This window comes from Aegilops tauschii, chromosome 2 (assembly GCF_002575655.3).
Source record: "Aegilops tauschii subsp. strangulata cultivar AL8/78 chromosome 2, Aet v6.0, whole genome shotgun sequence".
NCBI lineage: Eukaryota > Viridiplantae > Streptophyta > Magnoliopsida > Poales > Poaceae > Aegilops > Aegilops tauschii.
The window spans coordinates 348,225,909-348,244,506 of NC_053036.3; the positions used below are offsets into that span (position 1 = coordinate 348,225,909).

The 18,598-nt window shown below is 44.0% G+C and overlaps 3 protein-coding genes across 3 annotated transcripts; all 3 read right to left on the reverse strand.

Moving 5' to 3' along the window:
• Window positions 1-1,870: 1,870 nt before the first annotated feature.
• LOC141041009 (uncharacterized) lies at window positions 1,871-2,563 on the reverse strand. The gene has a single exon (XM_073507121.1). The coding sequence runs from the start codon at window positions 2,561-2,563 to the stop codon at window positions 1,871-1,873; it is 693 nt and encodes a 230-aa protein (XP_073363222.1).
• Window positions 2,564-14,598: 12,035 nt separating this feature from the next.
• Window positions 14,599-15,796, reverse strand: LOC141041010 (uncharacterized). Its single transcript, XM_073507122.1, has 2 exons — window positions 15,516-15,796; window positions 14,599-15,028 (listed from the first exon to the last, which is right to left on the reverse strand). The coding sequence occupies exons 1-2, from the start codon at window positions 15,794-15,796 to the stop codon at window positions 14,599-14,601; spliced, it is 711 nt and encodes a 236-aa protein (XP_073363223.1).
• Window positions 15,797-18,256: 2,460 nt separating this feature from the next.
• Window positions 18,257-18,598, reverse strand: LOC120964648 (uncharacterized). Its single transcript, XM_073507123.1, has one exon. It carries the CDS (start codon window positions 18,596-18,598, stop codon window positions 18,257-18,259), a length of 342 nt encoding a protein of 113 aa, XP_073363224.1.

The following is an 18,598-nucleotide window of genomic DNA, read 5'->3' on the forward strand; positions in this document are numbered from 1 at the left end:
TATATACGGAATTGACCTCTAGTTTTACTAGGATATATATTATACTATAACATGTTTGTACTGCAAGGTCATTTACAGTGTACTTCGCTAGCATGTTAAGAGAACTGCAATACTGATCTACTGACCCTCTTTTTTGTTCGCGTGTTGTGGTACTGAAGAAAAATAGGTGGAAGCATCTAGTCTTAATAGCTAGAAAATCTGAACAACAATACAAATTATGTTTTGTATTTTGTTGACACTACTGAACAAATTGATTGAACTATATATTCAAATGTGGATTTGCAGGTAGATTATGTCCAAAATTGTGAGGGGAAAAACATACCCAACTTTCCTGTAGATCTGCGGTTGTGAGGCGATGAAGAAATGGCGGCTGAAACCCCCTGTTGGGTATCATCAGACACCCGAGCATGCTGCGCCACTCGGTGTTGGTGAGCTCTAGACCTTCTGCGTACACGCATGTGTCCAAACACCCACACTTACAATCCATGGCGGGTTCAGTGGAATTCTATAGAAGAGCTGGGGATGGGATGAACCCTAGATCTACGGTTTGAAGAAAAAGAGGAACGGGGAGGCGTTGTGTTAGTCTAGAGCACAAATGGATACGTTTTTATGCAACCAATTGACCAACTGAAGTAATAAATGTTTGTGGTTGGTGTTAGGTGGCGGATTGGTACTGATTCAGTGTGCGCGAATGCATTTGAGTAAGAGGACTGCATACCTGAAAATAGCGAAGTGCATTGTCATATCAAGACGAACCGCGGAACGCGTGGTTGGGCCTGCATTTGTGTATGGTACGTGGGATTATTTTAAAAAAAATTCAGTGGCCTCTCTTTTCGTGTCTTGGGCCTGTGTTCGGGGAGTGAAGACGCATTGGGCCCAAGTCGGCCTGTGAGCACGGCTGGTTCCCGGTGCGTTGTGTGCGGCCTAAAGTTTAGTCCCACCTCGCCCGCGGAAGGCGCGCCCGACCTGTTTATAAGCGCTCGTGAGGCAGCCGTATCGAACTCCTCTGGTTACTTATTTGGGCGCTTATACACGGCGCTCGCTACACTATGCTCTCTAACCTGTGGGGCCATGTGCGCCGGCCCCATGCATTGTGGCTCAGAATGGCTCGCCTGCTGTGGGCGCAAACCTACTACGAGACTGGCTGGGGCCGGCTACACTTGGGTGGTCAATTTTTTCTATTGTTTTTTTTTCAATGTAGGGGCGTGCACTTCTTTGTAAACCATCTGTGCACTGCACTGATCAGTTTTCTGTACTGCATGTGCACGCAGTCCGTACTACATGCACAGTTCTCATTTTTTGTTTTCATGTTTTTGCTCTTATGTAATCTTTTTTCCAATGTAGGGGAGTGCACTGCTTAGTAAACATACTTGTACTGCATCGATTATGTTCCTGTACTGCACGTTCATATATTTCCGCACTACATATACAGATCGCATTTTTCTTTTGGTGTTTTTCTCTTATCTATTCGTTTTTCCAAATTTAGGGGCGTGCACTGCTTTCTTGGGTATGTGTAAACTTCATTTGACAGAGTCTGTACTGCATTGGTACACAACTTGCACCGCATGCGTCCTTTTTGCACACTGCTCGAATCTAATGATACATGAGCAAACAATAGAAAACAAATTATCACAGGCATTCTGTACGACAAGTTCATCATGAGCAAACTAATTTCAACAGAAACCAATCTAACATAATCAAAGTTCACATCATTACAAACGATTCTGCATGGAAAGCAAACTAAGTTCAGCAAAAGCAAATGATCACAAGCAAACTAACGATACATAAGAAAACAACATAAAGCAAATTTGATGATAATTCTAAAACGACGCTGGCATTGGTTGCTCTTTTGCCGGCACCATCTTCTTCTTCACCAGTCAGCGTCTCCCCATCCCCGGCTGCTCCTGGCGCGCTTCTTGGGGGGCTCCTCCTTCTCCAGCTTTGCACGGCGAAGCCCGTCCTGGGTGAGGGTGATGCGGTTCCATATCTCGTACGCTGCGTAGGCGTCCTTTGCCGCGTACTCGATGTGCCACATGGAGAGAGGCAGGGTGGCCCAGCGCTTGTGCTCGTCATCGGTGATCTTCTTCTTCATGTTGTTGTAGTAGTCGTCGATGAGCATGCCGGAGACGTCTCCAAGGAATTCCAACTCCTTGGTTGCCTCGGGCACCCTCCACTCCTTCTGGATGTCGACGAAGTTGGCGACCTCCAGATTGACGCGCTCTAGCCTTTTTTTGTCGCTGTCGATGGAGAAGCCTGCAAAGGTGTACCTGGGGTCGGCGAGGAAGTTGTCGAAGACGGTGCACCTTTCAGCGGCGCTCAGTTGGAAGAGCAGCACCGGGTGTTTCTTGCCGATGGAGAGTTGGCAGAGGGCGGGTTTCTGCGTCGCTTCAGGCTCGTTGTTGTACTCGAGATCAATCCCGACGATCTTGTGGCGCTGGAGGCTGAGGTGGCGCTCGTACTGCGCGAGGGTGGTCGCCACCTGCTTGTTGCCGTTGGTGTGGATGACGTGCAACTTGGTGTTGCCGTGGGCCTCCACGCCCTGGTACTCGTCGGCGAACGCCATGGCCGGTAGTAGGGCTTGGTGTTTTGCGTGGAGATGGATGTGATGGAGCGATTTGCTGGCAGCGTAATGGATACTTGTGTTGTTGTGGATGATAAGGCCTATGGCAGGGGTCTGAATTTAAGGAGAGGGCGCGGGGTGGGATGGCCGCATCAGATGAACTACACGATCTCGCTGACGATGCGGTTTGTGTAGATCGTGGGTTGGTGTTGCGTCTGTGATCATGGGCTTGTGGCGATGGAATTGCTCCGATTGGGTGGTTGTATGCGAACGTGGTGTTTTTTAACGTGGTTTTTTTTATTTTTGATCAGTAGATTTTTTTAACTACCACTTTCTGTGCGAACGGGCATTTTGTGACGTTTATATGTATCCTGTGTGATAACAAAACTGCATTGGTTAGAGTTCCGCACTGCATCGTGTGCAACGGAGAACTGCATGTTGTGTACAGGTGCTTACTTCACAGTATTTTTTGCGTGTCCTTGCTGGAGCCCCTGAATAAAGTACAATGTATTCCGCAATTTTACGAGTTTTTCGCTGTGTTCTATACCGTGTATTTATTCATGTAGGTAATACGGAACTGGATTTGCTAAACCGTACTGCTTCGTGTAGCTAAATGCACTGCATCTTTCTAGTGCTGCGTACTGCATCAATTTTTTTGCCTGTACTTACTGCAGTCCCTATACGGGAGGGGTAGGGGGGTTGGGGGCCCCATTTTTTTGTGGCACTTATTTGAATGTAGACTTTTTCTTTTCGGATGTGTTTTCTTAATATGCATGTTTTTTTTATTTTAACTTTTTTACGAACTGCATTTATTTTATTTTTGTTATACAGACGGAACTTCATTGTTCTTCATAGAGAACTGCATCATGTGCGTTTTGATGTGGTCTTTCTTATTTTAGCCGGGCCATTTTTGGGCCGGCCCGTTTTATGTTGCCTTTTGCCACACGCGGGCCTCCTACATGTCCGTTCCAGGCGATCCCACCGCTCCGCTGACAGGGAGAGAGACCGAGAACAATCCCCTCTCCTCTCTTGCAGTTCCTCCCTCGAGCAAAACCACCGTCGCCCGCAGCAACCGCCGCCCTCAAGAGGTTCTTATTCCTACATCCCGCGTCGTCCGCTCCGCGAGCCCTTGCCGCTGCGCTCCCGCAGCCCTTTCCCGTCTGTTGCCGTCGCCGCACCCTCCCCCCTCCCCGTCGTCACCGCCGCCGCCTGCGCCGCACCTTTTTTGTGGTATGTTTCGCTTGTTCTCGGTCTTGATCGTCCGCTCGTCTTGTTTTGTTATTCTCGTAGTTGCTGTTGCTGTTTTTGCTTGTGTAATTTTTCCGTAGGCAGCCGATTTTATCTCGATTTTGGAGTCGATACTCTTGTGTAGCAAGGTGGATCTAGGGTTTCGTGAGATTTTCGCCGATTGTGTTGCTTAAATCTGTCACTTCATCGTTGTGCTCCAGGCAAACGCCATGTCTTCGCCGAGCAGAGTGGGAGGAGGAATTCAGGGTATGTGGAGTGCTTATTTTAGGCTTTTTGTTTATTTTGTTTGATGTTTATCTAGTTTCCTAAATCATCCTGCATATTGCTTTATGCTCTGTTAGTTGTCAGCGTTCGTTTGCATTATTTTGTCACGTGATGTTTTGTAATTTCTGTTTCTGGTTCTTTTTGAATCAAGTAGGTGATTGTGATTCTCATAATGATACGCCAATTGGGTCTCGTTGTCCTGGTGGTAAGGATCATGGTGTGGAGGGAGGACATCAATTGAATTCGCCGATTGAAACTTCTCCCATAAGTGTGGCCCCTCCTTCTGGTATGTGATTGATTTGTTTATTTTGTGTATGCTGGTTACTTTGATGTTGTACCAATTGGTGTTGCCTTGCTGTATCTAGTCCGGCATTTTGTTGGGAAGAAACATGAAGTTAGTGTATGCAGCACTGTATTTTATTTTCTATATGTGAACTCCACTATATGTATGTGTGAACTGCATTGTTGTTTTATTCAAGTTTTTTGTGCAATGCATTAATTTTTATTTTTAGCTTATGGTTGGAGCACTGCATTTCATATGTCTAAGTGTACTGCATTTGTTCTTTTTGTGCACTTTTTAACGACCATAGTCAAACTTCATTTTGACGTAGTGTCTGTTTTCCATGCTGGGGTGCCTGGGTTTGAGGAGGTTGCTCAATTGATTGACCATTATTTTGCAGAGGGTAATGTTGGTGTGAGCTTTGACCAGAGACGTCCCGTTTTGTTTGAGACACAGTCGCAGTCTGTTGATGGTACAGAGGAAGTTACACAGGATTGGATGGTCTCGGAACAGCTTCGTGAATATGAGTTGAAGCAAAGCAAGAAGAAGTTGAGGTTTGAAAGTGACTCAAAAGAGTTTGCGGAGAAGGAGAAGCAGAGGAGAGCTGCAGATGGTGCCAAGGGTGCCAAATTTGCCAAGGTGAAGAAGCCTTCTTTGCAGAAGAAGAAGCTGAGTACTGTTGCTGAGGAAGGTGGTACACCTCGGCGGAGTCCACGTGTTGCTGGCATGAACAAGAATCTTGGCAAGAGAACTGCTGAAGCTGGTGGAAAGGATGATCCTCAGTGCAAGCGACTACATGTCACTGAAGGTCCCAACTGTGATGATGACGACTTTGTGCTTGCTGATTTTGTGAGGGATGTTCATAGTGGTAGACGCAAAGACTGTGGTTCATCTAAGAGTCTACCCAAGCCTGCCCGTGACGATGTCGATGAAGATTTTTGTGGTGACTCTGGCGAGGAGGTGGATGTTGTTCCAAAGGTTTGTTGAAGTGGACTACATTTGTTTTCTTCATTGTTATTCTATCTGTGTTTTCTCTGTCTCTTTTTTTATGGCTAGTCTTCTAATGTGGATTGCATTTCCCTTTACACAGAGGAAGAAGTCTAGTAAGAGCAATGCAGCTGAAGATGATGCTGAGGGAGATGATTCTCGATTTAACAAGACCGTACGTTTGTCACTTCCCACTGTTTGCAAGGCTGCTGCCTTGTTGAAAGAGGCACACTGTAGTCGTGTTCGGGATGCTGGATTTGGTGTTGTCTTTGAACTGACAGTAAAGAAAAATGTGTCGCGCATTCTTATGTGCTATCTGATGGGAGTGATTGACCCTGCCACCATGATAATGGACTTTGGGAATGGCAGGGTTCTTTGAATCAATCGTGATGCAGTTCATCACATTTTTTATTTACCCATGGGACGTCACACTGCACCCATGCCTGCTGCCAGCGGCCATGATGACTCGTTGAGTGCCCTCAAGGATGAGCTTGGCTTTGACCGTTCAAAAATTATAGGTGTCAAGGACTTGCTTGATAAGTTGAAGGCGTTGGTGGAGGAAGATGATCATGTGACTGTTGACCTTGCTGTGAAGGTGTTCTTCCTGATACTCTACCAGAATTTGCTGTGCCCCGGGCCTGCAGTTCGTTTGGGTAGAGTTGCTGCAATGGTAGAGAACATGGATTATGCGGCTATGGCTCAGATGGACTTTTGTCAGCTTGTTGTTGATGAGTTGCAGGCGTGGTGAGGTGGCAAACAGAAGGCAGCAAGCAGAATTGTGCAGAGGGTTGCGCCATTGTCCCCCTGATTATGTATCTTGACTGCTTGAAGCTTCGCAAATTTTCAGTCATGCACACCTTGACGCCACGTGCATCATACCTGACGACCAAAGACCTGATGAAGTTATGCAATGAGGATGTGCTTGTGAAGGGAAAGATTTACTTGGAAACTTACAAATTTGGGAAGCTGCCGGTTAGTGCATCTGAGTTTTTAATATCAGTTTTCTTAAAAGGTGCAGCCATTATAAATCTGAACTTTTCTAGTACTCACATGTGTACTTGTCTTTGCCTCTTGTCTTTTTTTTCAGTGGAAGGCGTTAGGTGATATTGTGTACAACCGTCCTGTTGCAGTTGTATGCGGCAGCTCTGATGCGGGACCTAGCACTCATGCTAGGTTTTATGAGCCTATATGTAGCCAGCTTCCTGCCCGTGATGATGAGGTGCCGCGTACTCGTGGTTTCATGGCTCGACAGATGTTTGATAATAGAAGCTCTTCTAAACAGACATTTGTTGGCGGCAAAAAACATGAGGAGATTGATGAGCTTCTTGTGAAGGTTTTGAAGTTGACTGAAGATTTGCCAACCTCTGGTGACAGGTTGAGGACAGTTGCTGGTTTTTTCCCTGTTGGCCATGGCCCAGAAGATGAAGATATTGTTGCTGCTCACAATTTTGATTGTGGCGTGATTGAAAGCCTGAAGATTGCAGTGACGAATGTTCGGTCTTCCTATGCTCAATTGAGACGAGGAAAAATGCGGTCTGCATGAGAAGGATGCTGGGCATATTTTGGATGAAATGAACCGTCAGGACGCTGGGGTTGGCGCTGATAATGTATGTTCTAGGTATTTTGTTGCTTTGAACCTCTTTTGTGTATTATGTGGACTGCTCCTCACTTTTTTTGTTTTTTGTGATAGGCTGGAGTGGAATCTTCTGGTGTCCATGGAACTAGGGACGATGGAATTGGTCAGGTTCAAGTACTTCTGCCATGTCTGTTCTGCCACGTGTCCCTCTTCTTAAACTTGCATTTGTTGCTTTCCATTTTTATTGTATTTTTTATGTACTTCACGGTTGTAAAGTGTGTACTGCTTGTGCATAGTTGAATTTTTTTTTCTTCTTTTGTCGTAACCATCTTGTTTTTATTTTTGGTTTATTCTATGCCCGTAGACTGGTGTTGCTGCTTGTGATGTGCACAAAGAGTCCTACGATGGCTCTGGGAAGGATGAGGTCTTGGGTGATGCATCGTCCCCTCCGGATGTTGTAGCTGATAAGGTATAGTTGTATTACTTGTTCTGTTAGTGTGTTGTAATCTAATTTTTTTGTTGTTGTTATAATCTTGATGTGCGGTGTTATGCTCAGTCATATGCATTTTCATTTACATATGTTAGCTGCAATAGTTTTACATGTGTGAGCTTCAGTCTTTGACAGAAGTGAACTGCATTCAATTTCGCATGCATGGTCCATAATGTTTTACATAAGTGAGCTTCAGTATTTAACATAACTGAACTGCAACATCTGACAAAGTGAACTGCAGTTCTTTTTTTACGTATATGTGTGTTGAAGTTGTAGTTGTTTTGATACACGTGGGTTGCAGTTGTTTGTTGTGTTAATTATCCCCACGCTCAGTTTTGTGTTATTGTGTGTTTTTCAATCTTTCCACAACCTGGAGAAGAAAATGTGGAAGTTCACATTGATCTGAATCAGGGCGGTTGTGCTGTTGATGGTGGTGGCAGTGTTGGTGCTTCTGCATCGGTTGTCGTCGACCTTGCAGACCCTTCTGTAGCTCAACAATCCCATGATGTTGTTTCCCCCAGCCGGCATGAAGATTCTGATTTTGGCATTGAAAAGCCGCTGGAGAATGTCGTCCCTGCTGTTAGTGTTGTTTCTTCCCGTGTTTGTCTGGCGGCCAACGATGTTCCTGAAGTATCGAGAGTGGAGCCTCATGTAGCTGAAGTATCTAAGGACGTTGCGGTTGACCAGACTGTTGTAAATCCAGATAATGCTGATGTTGCTGCAGAAGGGCAGTCCAGTGATGTTGTGTTGGATTCATCGCAACCTATCCAAGAAAATGTATTGGTCAGCTCTGAAGAACAACAGCATGAAGACTCTGACACTGAAGGCAAGAGTTTTGTTTTGAACAGTACAGTTGAAGTTTTTCTCATTTCATTTTTGTTTAATTACTATGGTATCTGTATTAGATGTTTAATGATAAGTGAAACTTGATCTTTTGTTTATGATTTTCAAAATAGCTAGCAGAATTTCCTTGGCTTAATATTTGAACTTCATTATTTGGATAAGTGAACTTCATCTTTTTTATTACAGATGACGAACTTCCTGTTGTGAGACCGTCGAGCATTGATCCAGCTCTCCTGAAAAGATACAATGAGTTGTATGCTTCTGTTACGAGGGTTCGGAAGGACAAGAAGAAGAAGTATGGTTTTTTTAGAAATTGTTTTGTTCATATGTATTTTCTAATTTTGGGTTTTAGCCCTTTTTCTTTGTTGTTATTTTTTTTAGTATCTTATGTTTCAGTTTTTCATGAAAAATTCAGGGACATGATTGCTTTTAAGACTGAGTTGGGTGATATTACCATTGGCGAAGTTGGTCAATCCTTTTGGGATAAAGGGATGCTCACTACAAGACTTGTAGATCTTGGGGTTTCTTTGCTGGTAGATAAGTTTAAGGGATCTCCGACAATGGTTATCCTGTACCATATTTGTGTAAGAATGCAGAAATTTTTGTTTTATTTTTTTGATTTTCTTTTCTGATTTCGTGCGACTACATGTTTTCTTGAGCACTATTTGATTTTTGGTTTTGTATTGGCAGACAAATATTTGGAATGGTGGTACTGTAGGCAGGAGTGTTAAAATGACATTCTCTTCAAAAGCCGAGGAGCGTGTTGATAAAAAGGATATGGTGAGTAACGTTTTTATGTGCCGAATACTATATTTTTGCGTGTTTGTTTTTATAGTATCCTGTTTCTTCTTCTTATAATACTTTTATTTATTTTTCATCCTTTGAACAGGTCCTTTTTGCAACTTTTGATCCGCGAGATATGAGGGATGGCGTTGGTCATTATTGTGTAGTTGCGTTAAATGTGAAAGAAAGGCGGTTTGAATTTCTTGACTCGCTCAATAAACCTGGCAGTGCTGATGCGATCAGGGTTTTTAGGAGGATGGTTAAAAATATCAAGCGTGCATGGAAAGAAGCAAGCTCAAGTTCTGATGAGCCGCTAAATCCTCCTACACTTGATGGATTTGTGTTGAAACATGTCATTGTCCCAATGCAGCCAAATGGGTGTGTTCCGTACAACCCCTCTTATCCATACTGCTCAAGTTTTTTATTTCATATTTGTGAAACTGATGTTTTTTATTCTTTTATTGCAGGCATGATTGTGGATTCTATATGCTTCAATTCTTGCAGACTTGGGATGGTGTTCGAGTTGCTCAGTTTGGGGTGGAGCACATTGGCTACATCAGAAAGGCCATGCTCTATAGTTGGCTCACATCAAGAAAGTGTTCCCTTGATTTAACATCACTTTTAATTTTTGCAGATAAAGGTTGTTTTAGTGAACTTCTTTATCCTTCCTTTATTTATTTTTTGTGTATTGCTTGCTTCCGGCTCTTACGGGCTTTTTTTTACTAGTTTGTTTAGTTAAGTTCGTGATTTAGAATTGATGTGTATTTTTTTGTGTTAGTGAGATGCATTTTATTTTTTGGGCAAGTGAGCTACATTGTTCTTCATAAGTGGGCTGCATTGTTGTATACAAGCGGGCTACATTGTTGTATACATTTTTTGTTCTGCATTGCTGTAGACAAGTGGACTGCATTGTTGTAGACAATTGTGCTGCATTCTATTCTTTTAGTGAACTGCATTTTTTATTTTAATGAGGTGTATTACATGTTTTTAGGTTTTGTTTTTTGTGTTGAGTGTTTCCATGTTTTTTCTACACGGTTTTAGGTTTTGATGGGGGCTTCATGAAGGATGTACGTCACTGTTCGAGTCCCAGGGTTCTGAGGTGGTTATGGAGGATTGTGTCATTGAAATCTCTCCAGATAATTCTGGTTCTTTGGATGGAGATGGTTCGAACACAGTTGTGGCATCTGGACCTGATGGTGGAAGTGTTTCTCGACCTAGCTCTCCATGCGATCAATTTGATGTTGATGATGATGATTTTGTTACGCCGTGTCCTCGCACCACTAGGGCTAGGAGTGCAGCAATTAATCGCCCTCCTGAGGATGATGTTGAAATATTTTCGAACAAGAGGGCAGGTCAGAGGGCTTTTAAGTTGAGATGCTCCATAGAGAAATTGAAGCCTCCGAGGTTTAAATATATTGATGAGGCGAGGAAAATAAAGGATCTTGTTCTGAGCAAAGATTTTGTAACCAAATACCACGAGTAAGTTTTATGTGTGTGTGCTTAATCCTTTTTGTGTGTTTTGTTTTTAATTTTATTTTTATTGATCCCATATCTGTATGTTTACTGCAGGAATGCGTTCTTTATGGTGCATAGTCCTTTTGGTGATCTTGATACTTACAATGTTGACTATATATATAATACATTTGGGAAAGGAGCTTTAATGGATTCATATCTCATGGATTTTGCATTAAGTACTGGAAGCAAGACCCTGAAATGGGTTTAGTTTATCATTCTGGTGAACGTGTGCTACTTTCACCCTTATTTATCACGGTAAACGTGTGCTGTCATTTTTTTTTCTATTGTACTGGTTTTTTATGTCCATGCCTGAATGCATTGTTTATTCCTTTTTTCATTTTCCTTTTTTTGTTCTTTTTTCTTTGCACTATGTTCTTCAGATGGAAACCTTTGTGACGAGAGATGATGAAGGAAACCCTGTGTTGCCAGTTGTGCATAGCACGTTTGTTTTACAAGATGCAGTTAACCAGTTCAAGGTTTTTGTGAGTGACGACGTAAACCTGTTGGATGCAAAACTGGTAAGTTCATTGTTTCCTGTCATTTATTTTTCTGGTTTGTTGCATTTATTTTTATAGTTATTTTTTGTAACAGTGGTCCCGGTGCTACGTGTCAAAATAACTTTTCATTTCATTTTTTGGTTTTTTGATGTGAACAGATTATGATGCCCGGCTCCAAGGATGATCATTATTCCTTATACACGATGAACCAGCATCGCCAGACGTTTGATATCCATGACACTAGGAAGTACACTGGCCATTCTGATGTCACAACAAAGTGGCGCAGGACTGATTACCACTCAGATTGCACTGAAGTGGTATGTCATTTTTTCTTGCCAAGTGCAGAGCTTTTTTGTGTTTCTCCTACTGCATTTTTTTATAAACTGCACATGCATAGAACCACACTTGTTTATGTAGTGCACTGCAACATGTGCGTGACAGAACTGCATTTTTCTCATGCCCCCCATAATCCTTGTAAAAAAGGAGATAAAAGGAAATGACCTCACGTGCATTTAAAAGAGGGACTGTCTAGACGTTGAGAGCATTTTTTGTATTTTTCGGTTCGTCTGAATAGTAATTTGATCTATGGTGTGTGTTATTTTTACATTGTGCTTCCTTTTTTGCCAGATGAGGAGGATGACTCAGTTGCTGAAGGCGATTTATGGTGAAAAAGTGTATAAATCTAAGAACCACCCTGACTGGGTTAAATTGGCAGAGAAGCCCTCTTATCCGGTCGTGCCAGCGCAGGGAGCAAACGAGTGCGGAATCTATGTTCTGAGGGTGACGCAGTTGTATGATGGGCAACGTTTAGTTGAGAAAATTATCAAAACCGACGTAACGCCTTCTCTGTTTTCTTCTTTTTCTTGTAATTTTTTAATTATTTTACTTTTTCACTTTTTGTTCTTTATGACAACCTTCTTATTTAATCACTGTCTGCATTTTTTTATTTTTCTTTTTTCAGCCTGCTGTTGAAGATTGGAAGGCGGAGTACATGTTCCAGCTGCTGTTCAATTCTTCAAACATGTTGTGTTATGAAGACATGCCGCTTGAGCTATGAGAACTGATTGCGGACCTCGGTCTTACTTCCCTGTCGCAATCGCAGACGCAGTAACAATCTACTTGGTAAAAACCCTGTGTATGGACAAGAACTAGGGGTTCATGTTGTGTACTGTGTGGTGTCTAAGGTATATAATGTATGAAAAGACTTTTGTTTTTCTGTTGTTGTGATTTTTCGTCTGCTTTTTTGGAGCAGTGTTTTTATGGATGAATATGTATCTGTATGTGTATTTTATATAAATAATTCATACAGTATATATATGTGTATTTTTTGACCTTACACGTTCTGTGTGAACTGGCACTTTTGTCACGCTTATATGTATCTTATGTGCCCCATAAACTGCATTACATGTGATGTCGAACTTCTTCGTCCAGCAAAAACGACTGCATTTGTCTACAAGTTTGTGTTGCACCTGTTTTTTTTGCTGCACTTTTTTTCCACAGACCTGCATTCATGTGTGTATCCTAAAACTGCGTTGCTTTATGATACTGCACTGCTTTTGCCTAACCAAGTGCACTGCTTTTTGCCTAAAGATGCCTCCTTCAGTTGGATTTCTTTTATTTGTTTGTATTGTAAGGTATGGGGGGTTGGATAAACAGAATGTCCGCACTGCGCCTGTCAACCAAGCGCACTACGTGCGTTAGCGCGAGGCCGAGCAGGGGGATGGGAGGGGGGTCGTGACCCCCCTTCCCACCCCCCCTGCGAGGCCGAGCCTGGAATGAGCCGGAGCAGGCGGCGACACGGCGTGCCGTGGTGCCGCATGCGCAGGCGAGTCCATCACACCTCGTCGCCTCCCTGTCTATCTTAGGGGTGTGGCTCTGGGGTTGCGTGCATCCTATTGTTGGATAAACAGAATGTCCGCGCTGCGCCTGTCAACCAAGCGCACTGCATGCGTTAGCACGAGGCCGAGCAGGGGGTGGGAGGGGGGTCGTGACCCCCCCTCCCCACCCCCCTGCAAGGCCGAGCCTGGAACGAGCCGGAGCAGGCGGCGACGCGGCATGCCGCGGCGCCGCATGCGCAGGCGAGTCCGTCACACCCCATCGCCTCCCTGTCTATCTTAGGGGTGTGGCTCTAGGGTTGCGTGCGTCCTATTGTTGGATAAACAGAATGTCCGCACTGCGCCTGTCAACCAAGCGCACTACGTGCGTTAGCGCGAGACCGAGCAGGGGGTGGGAGGGGGGTCGTGACCCCCCTCCCCACCCCCCTGTGAGGTCGAGCCTGGAACGAGCCAGAGCAGGCGGCGACGCGGCGTGCCGCGGCGCCGCATGCACAAGCGAGTCCGTCACACCCCGTCACCTCCCTGTCTATCTTAGGGGTGTGGCTCTGGGGTTGTGTGCGTCCTATTGTTGGATAAACAGAATGTCCGCACTGCGCTTGTCAACCAAGCGCACTACGTGCGTTAGCGCGAGGCCGAGCAGGGGGGTGGGAGGGGGGTCGTGACCCCCCTCCCCACCCCCTGCGAGGCCGAGCCTGGAACGAGCCGGAGCAGGCGCGATGCGGCGTGCCGCGGCGCCGCATGCGCAGGCGGGTCCGTCACACCCCATCGCCTCCCTGTCTATCTTAGGGGTGTGGCTCTGGGGTTGCGTACTACACATGTTTGCGCTACATTTTTGTGCACTTCATGGGTAGCATATTTCTTTATTGTTTTCCATCTTACGTATCGTTTTTTCTAGTGTACGGGTGTGCACTGCTTTGTTGCTTCTATATGCACTGCATTCGTTATAGTCCTGTGCTGCACGTGTACACATTTTGCACTGCGTGCATCCTTCTTTGTGCCAAAGTTGTGACTGGTTATGCCAACGCTGCGGACTGCATGACTTACATTTAAGTACTGCATTAGGTGCACTAATTCTGTGTTGTGCACTGCACGAAAGTGCTTCTCATGTGGTTCATTTTGAGCATGTACCGCACTTCATGCACACATATAGTGAACTTCCTTGTAAGACTTTGGAGAACTGCACGCATTTTTTAGAGACCTATTACGGGACTAGCTGGGGCCTTGTTGTAGCTGGGTGGTTAATTTTTTCCTTATCTGAAGTATTTTCTTTTGGAGTATATATATTTCGTGGTAATACAAATGATGTCATTTCTACTGCTTGCACAAACGTTGAGTACTGCACTGAACGAAAGTTGTTGTAGCCCCTTTGTTCTGCATTTGTGCATGTACTGCACTTCATGTATACACTCCGTGAACTGCGTTGTTTTTCTTATGTGAACTGTATTCACGTTTTGGTATCACACATTAATTTTTTCAAAGTTTTCTGGATACTTGTTCTAACACAAACTAATTTCGGCGAAAGCAATTGATCAGAAGCAAACTGTGACACATAAGCAAACAACAGAAATAAAATTTAATGATAATTCTAAAACGACATTGTTTTTACAAAAGAAATGTTCGATATGAAGCAATGGACATAATCAAAAGCTTGCATACATGAAACAAAGAACAACACAACGACTAAAGTAAAGTGAAACTAAAACATAGCCCTGAATTATTTCTAGTTGTTGTATTGGATTACAGCCTTGTTCTTCTTCTGCTTTGCTTCTTTGTCTCTTTTTGCCCTGTCCAGTCCCATGATGACATCGTAGATGATTCTCCATGACTCATATGTTGTGAATGCATCTATTGCTGCATACTTGATAAGCTTTTCTGGTAGTGAGCAGAATCCCCACAGAGTATGGTCCTCCTTGCGGTTAATTTTTTTCTTCATGTCATTGTAGTGAATGTCTATCATCCTGCCGGCAACATCAGCCAAAGAGTCAAACTTCTTTTTATTGTATGGGTCTCTCCATTCCACCTGAATATCAATGTAGTTGTCGGAGTTGATCTCCAAACCAGATAGCTTCAGCTTGCTTTTGTCTCCTTCAATGGCGAATCCAACGAAGGTGTACTCACCATTCATGAGTAATTTGTCTAGTTCCATTGGCCTGCAAGATGTTTGTATAGAGTGAATATAGTTTATTTTCTTAGGAGTACCAATGTTTTTTGTTTTGTCTGAAACTGAACTGCAATATGAATATCTGAATCTGTTACATTGAGTAGTTGCTAATACTTTGTTCATCATAACTAGTAAATCTGATAATATATTGCATAAACAATGCATGTTTTGTGCATGATTGTATTCTTGAACTGAATTTCATACATGTTTTGTATAGTAATGTTGTCGTTTTCTATTGTTCAATCAAATAGTTTGTATTTGGTAAAACAAAATAAAACTGCGTGTATTGCTAGATCATATAATTCAAGAATCGAGCACATGAGTGACATACATGGAGCCAGATGAAAACTGTCAATGAATTCATATGCCATGCTTTTCAAAATGAAAACCAAAGTTTAAATATTGGCGATTGCAGTGAAGAAAATTTAAAATCAATATTGACAATCAATAGTACAAATTGATAGTTATATTCTGACCTGTCTTTAGCTGCAGAGATGTGGTAGACAAGGCATTCTTTTTCTACGCATATCTGGAGCACTGCTGCCCGCTGTGGCTTCACGTAGTGCGTGTACTCGACATCAACGCCGACTAGTTTGACGGGCATTCCGCCGAGCTTCCTCCTGAGCATGGACAACATCTTGTCCACGTCTTCACCCTTGCTAGTGCAAACGACGTGGAGCTTGTGGTTGCCGTGGTGGTCGACGTCGTGGAGCTCCCTGGTGTACCTGTGGCGCTGCTTGTAAAGAGGTGCATCCATCAATGACTCTCCTCTCCTCTCTCGTGTTTGTTCTGGAGAGAAGAGGTTGGTGAAAGGAAGTTTGGAGAAGAAGATGCAATGGGGTTTTTTGGGGTACGAAGCAGTTGTGTTTTCTCCTCTGCTCTCCTGTGCTCTCCTTGACAGGACGTGGGACAGGTGGAGCGGGGTGGTAGCGTGGTGGGGCTCTGTTTTTAGTTACGTGCCAACTACAGAGAGGTTCTGCTATGAGGAGGCTCTATTAGTGCGTTGGAAATCCAGAATGTCGTGTCCTCTTTTTTGTGACTTGTTCAGGTATGCACGCAATTGTCAGAAAATGTGATGATTGTGTTTTCGGTGAATTTTCCTATTAAGTGCACTTCTTTTATATCAGAACATAACTGTGTACGTCCATGTAGTGTACTGCATGGAAGTGAAATTTATTCTTCGTGCACTGAATTATATCGGATTAGGATTGATACAGATGTATGCACATTTAGTTTCTTGATGGAGTTCTTTCATGCAGTTCTTTATTTTATAGCGGACTGCTTTGCTTAACTAACAGGGCTGCATTCTTCATTTTAGCGAGACTGCAATGCAGTAGAAGGAGAACTGCATAATACTTCATGCTTCCACGTGGAGAACTGCATTGTTTGGCGTTGCAGACTACATTTGTACGTTTACTTCGGACTGTAGTTTCTGGCAGTGCCCACGCACATTTTTCTTTTGTTGTTGTTATTCATTTAAAAAATGTTTTCTAATTTTTCTTTGATGTTTTATTTTTTGAAGTTATTGTTTTTTCATAGTGGGCCTTGTTGGGTTGTGTTCGGGGAGTGAAGACGCATTTGGGCCCAAGTCGGCCTGTCAGCACGGCTGGTTCCCGGTGCGTTGTGTGCGGCCTAATGTTTAGTCCCACCTCGCCTGCGGAAGGCGCGCCTGATCTGTTTATAAGCGCTGGCGAGGCAGCCGTATCGAACTCCTCTGGTTACTTATTTGGGCGCTTATACACGACGCTAGATGCTCTATGCTCTGTGACCTGTTGGCCCATTTGCGCCCGGCCCCATGCATTGTGGCTCAGAACGGCTCGCCTACGGTGGGCGGAGACCTACTACGAGACTGGCTGGAGCCGGATGCACATGTGGTGGTCAATTTTTTTTCTTTGTATTATCTATCTTAAGTATTTTTTTTCAACGTAGGGGCGTGCACTGGTTATCAAACTACTCTTGCACTGCATTGATCAGGGTTCTGTACTACATGTGCACGCATTTCGTACTACATGTTCAGGTCTCATTTTTTCTTTTCACGTTTTTGCTCTTACGTAATCTTTTTTCCAATGTAGGGGAGTGTACTGCTTAGTAAGCATACCTGTACTGCATTGATTATGTTCCTGTACTGCACGTTCATATATTTCCGCACTACATTTTTTTTCAATGTAGGGGTGTGCACTGCTTTGTAAACCATCTGTGCACTGCACTGATCAGAGTTCTGTACTGCATGCGCACGCATTGCGTAGTACATGTACAATTCTCATTTTTTGTTTTCATGTTTTTGCTCTTATGTAATCTTTTTTCCAATGTAGGGGAGTGCACTGCTTAGTAAACATAACCCGTACTGCATTGATTATGTTTGTGTACTGCACGTTCATATATTTCCGCATTACATATACAGGTCGCATTTTTTTCTTTTTGTGTTTTTTATCTTATGTATTCTTTTTTATCAAATTTAGGGGCGTTCACTACTTCGTTGCGTATGTGTAAACTTAATTCGACAGAGTATGTACTGCATTGGTACACAATTTGCACTGCATGCGTCCTATTTGCACACTGCATCTTATTTTCGTTTTGCACACTGCTCGAATCTAATGATTCATAAGCAAACAACAGAAAACAAATTATCACAGGCATTCTGTACGACAAGTTCATCATGAGCAAACTAATTTCAACAGAAAGCAATCTAACATAATCAAAGTTCACATCATTACAAGTGATTCTGCATGGCAAGCTAACTAAGTTCAGCAAAAGCAAATGATCACAAGCAAACTAACGATACATAAGCAAACAACATAAAGCAAATTTGATGATAATTCTAAAATGACGCTCGCATTGGTTGCTCTTTGGCCGGCACCATCTTCTTCTTCACCAGTCAGCGTCTCCCCATCCCCAGCTGCTCCTGGCGCGCTTCTTGGGCGGATCCTCCTTCTCCAGATTTGCACGGCGAAGCCCGTCCTGGGCGAGGGTGATGCGGTTCCATATCTTGTATGCTGCGTAGGCGTCCTTTGCCGCGTACTCAATGTGCCTCATGGCAGAGGCAGGGTGGCCCAGCGCTTGTGCTCGTCGTCGGTGATCTTCTTCTTCATGTTGTTGTAGTAGTCGTCGATGAGCATGCCGGAGACGTCTCCAAGGGAGTCCAACTCCTTGGTTGCCTCGGGCACCCTCCACTCCTTCTAGATGTCGATGAAGTTGGCGACCTCCAAATTGACGCGCTCTAGCCTTTTTTGTCGCTGTCGATGGAGAAGCCTGCAAAGGTGTACCTGGGGTCGGCGAGGAAGTTGTCGAAGACGGTGCACCTTTCAGCGGTGCTCAGTTGGAAGAGCAGCACCGGGTGTTTCTTGCCGATGGAGAGTTGGCAGAGGGCGGGTTTCTGCGTCGCTTCAGGCTCGTTGTTGTACTCGAGATCAATGACGACGATCTTGTGGCGCTGGAGGCTGAGGTGGCGCTCGTACTCCGCGAGGGTGATCACCACCTGCTTCTTGTCGTTGGTGTGTATGACGTGCAACTTGGTGTTGCCGTGGGCCTCCATGTCCTTGTACTCGTCGGCGAACGCCAT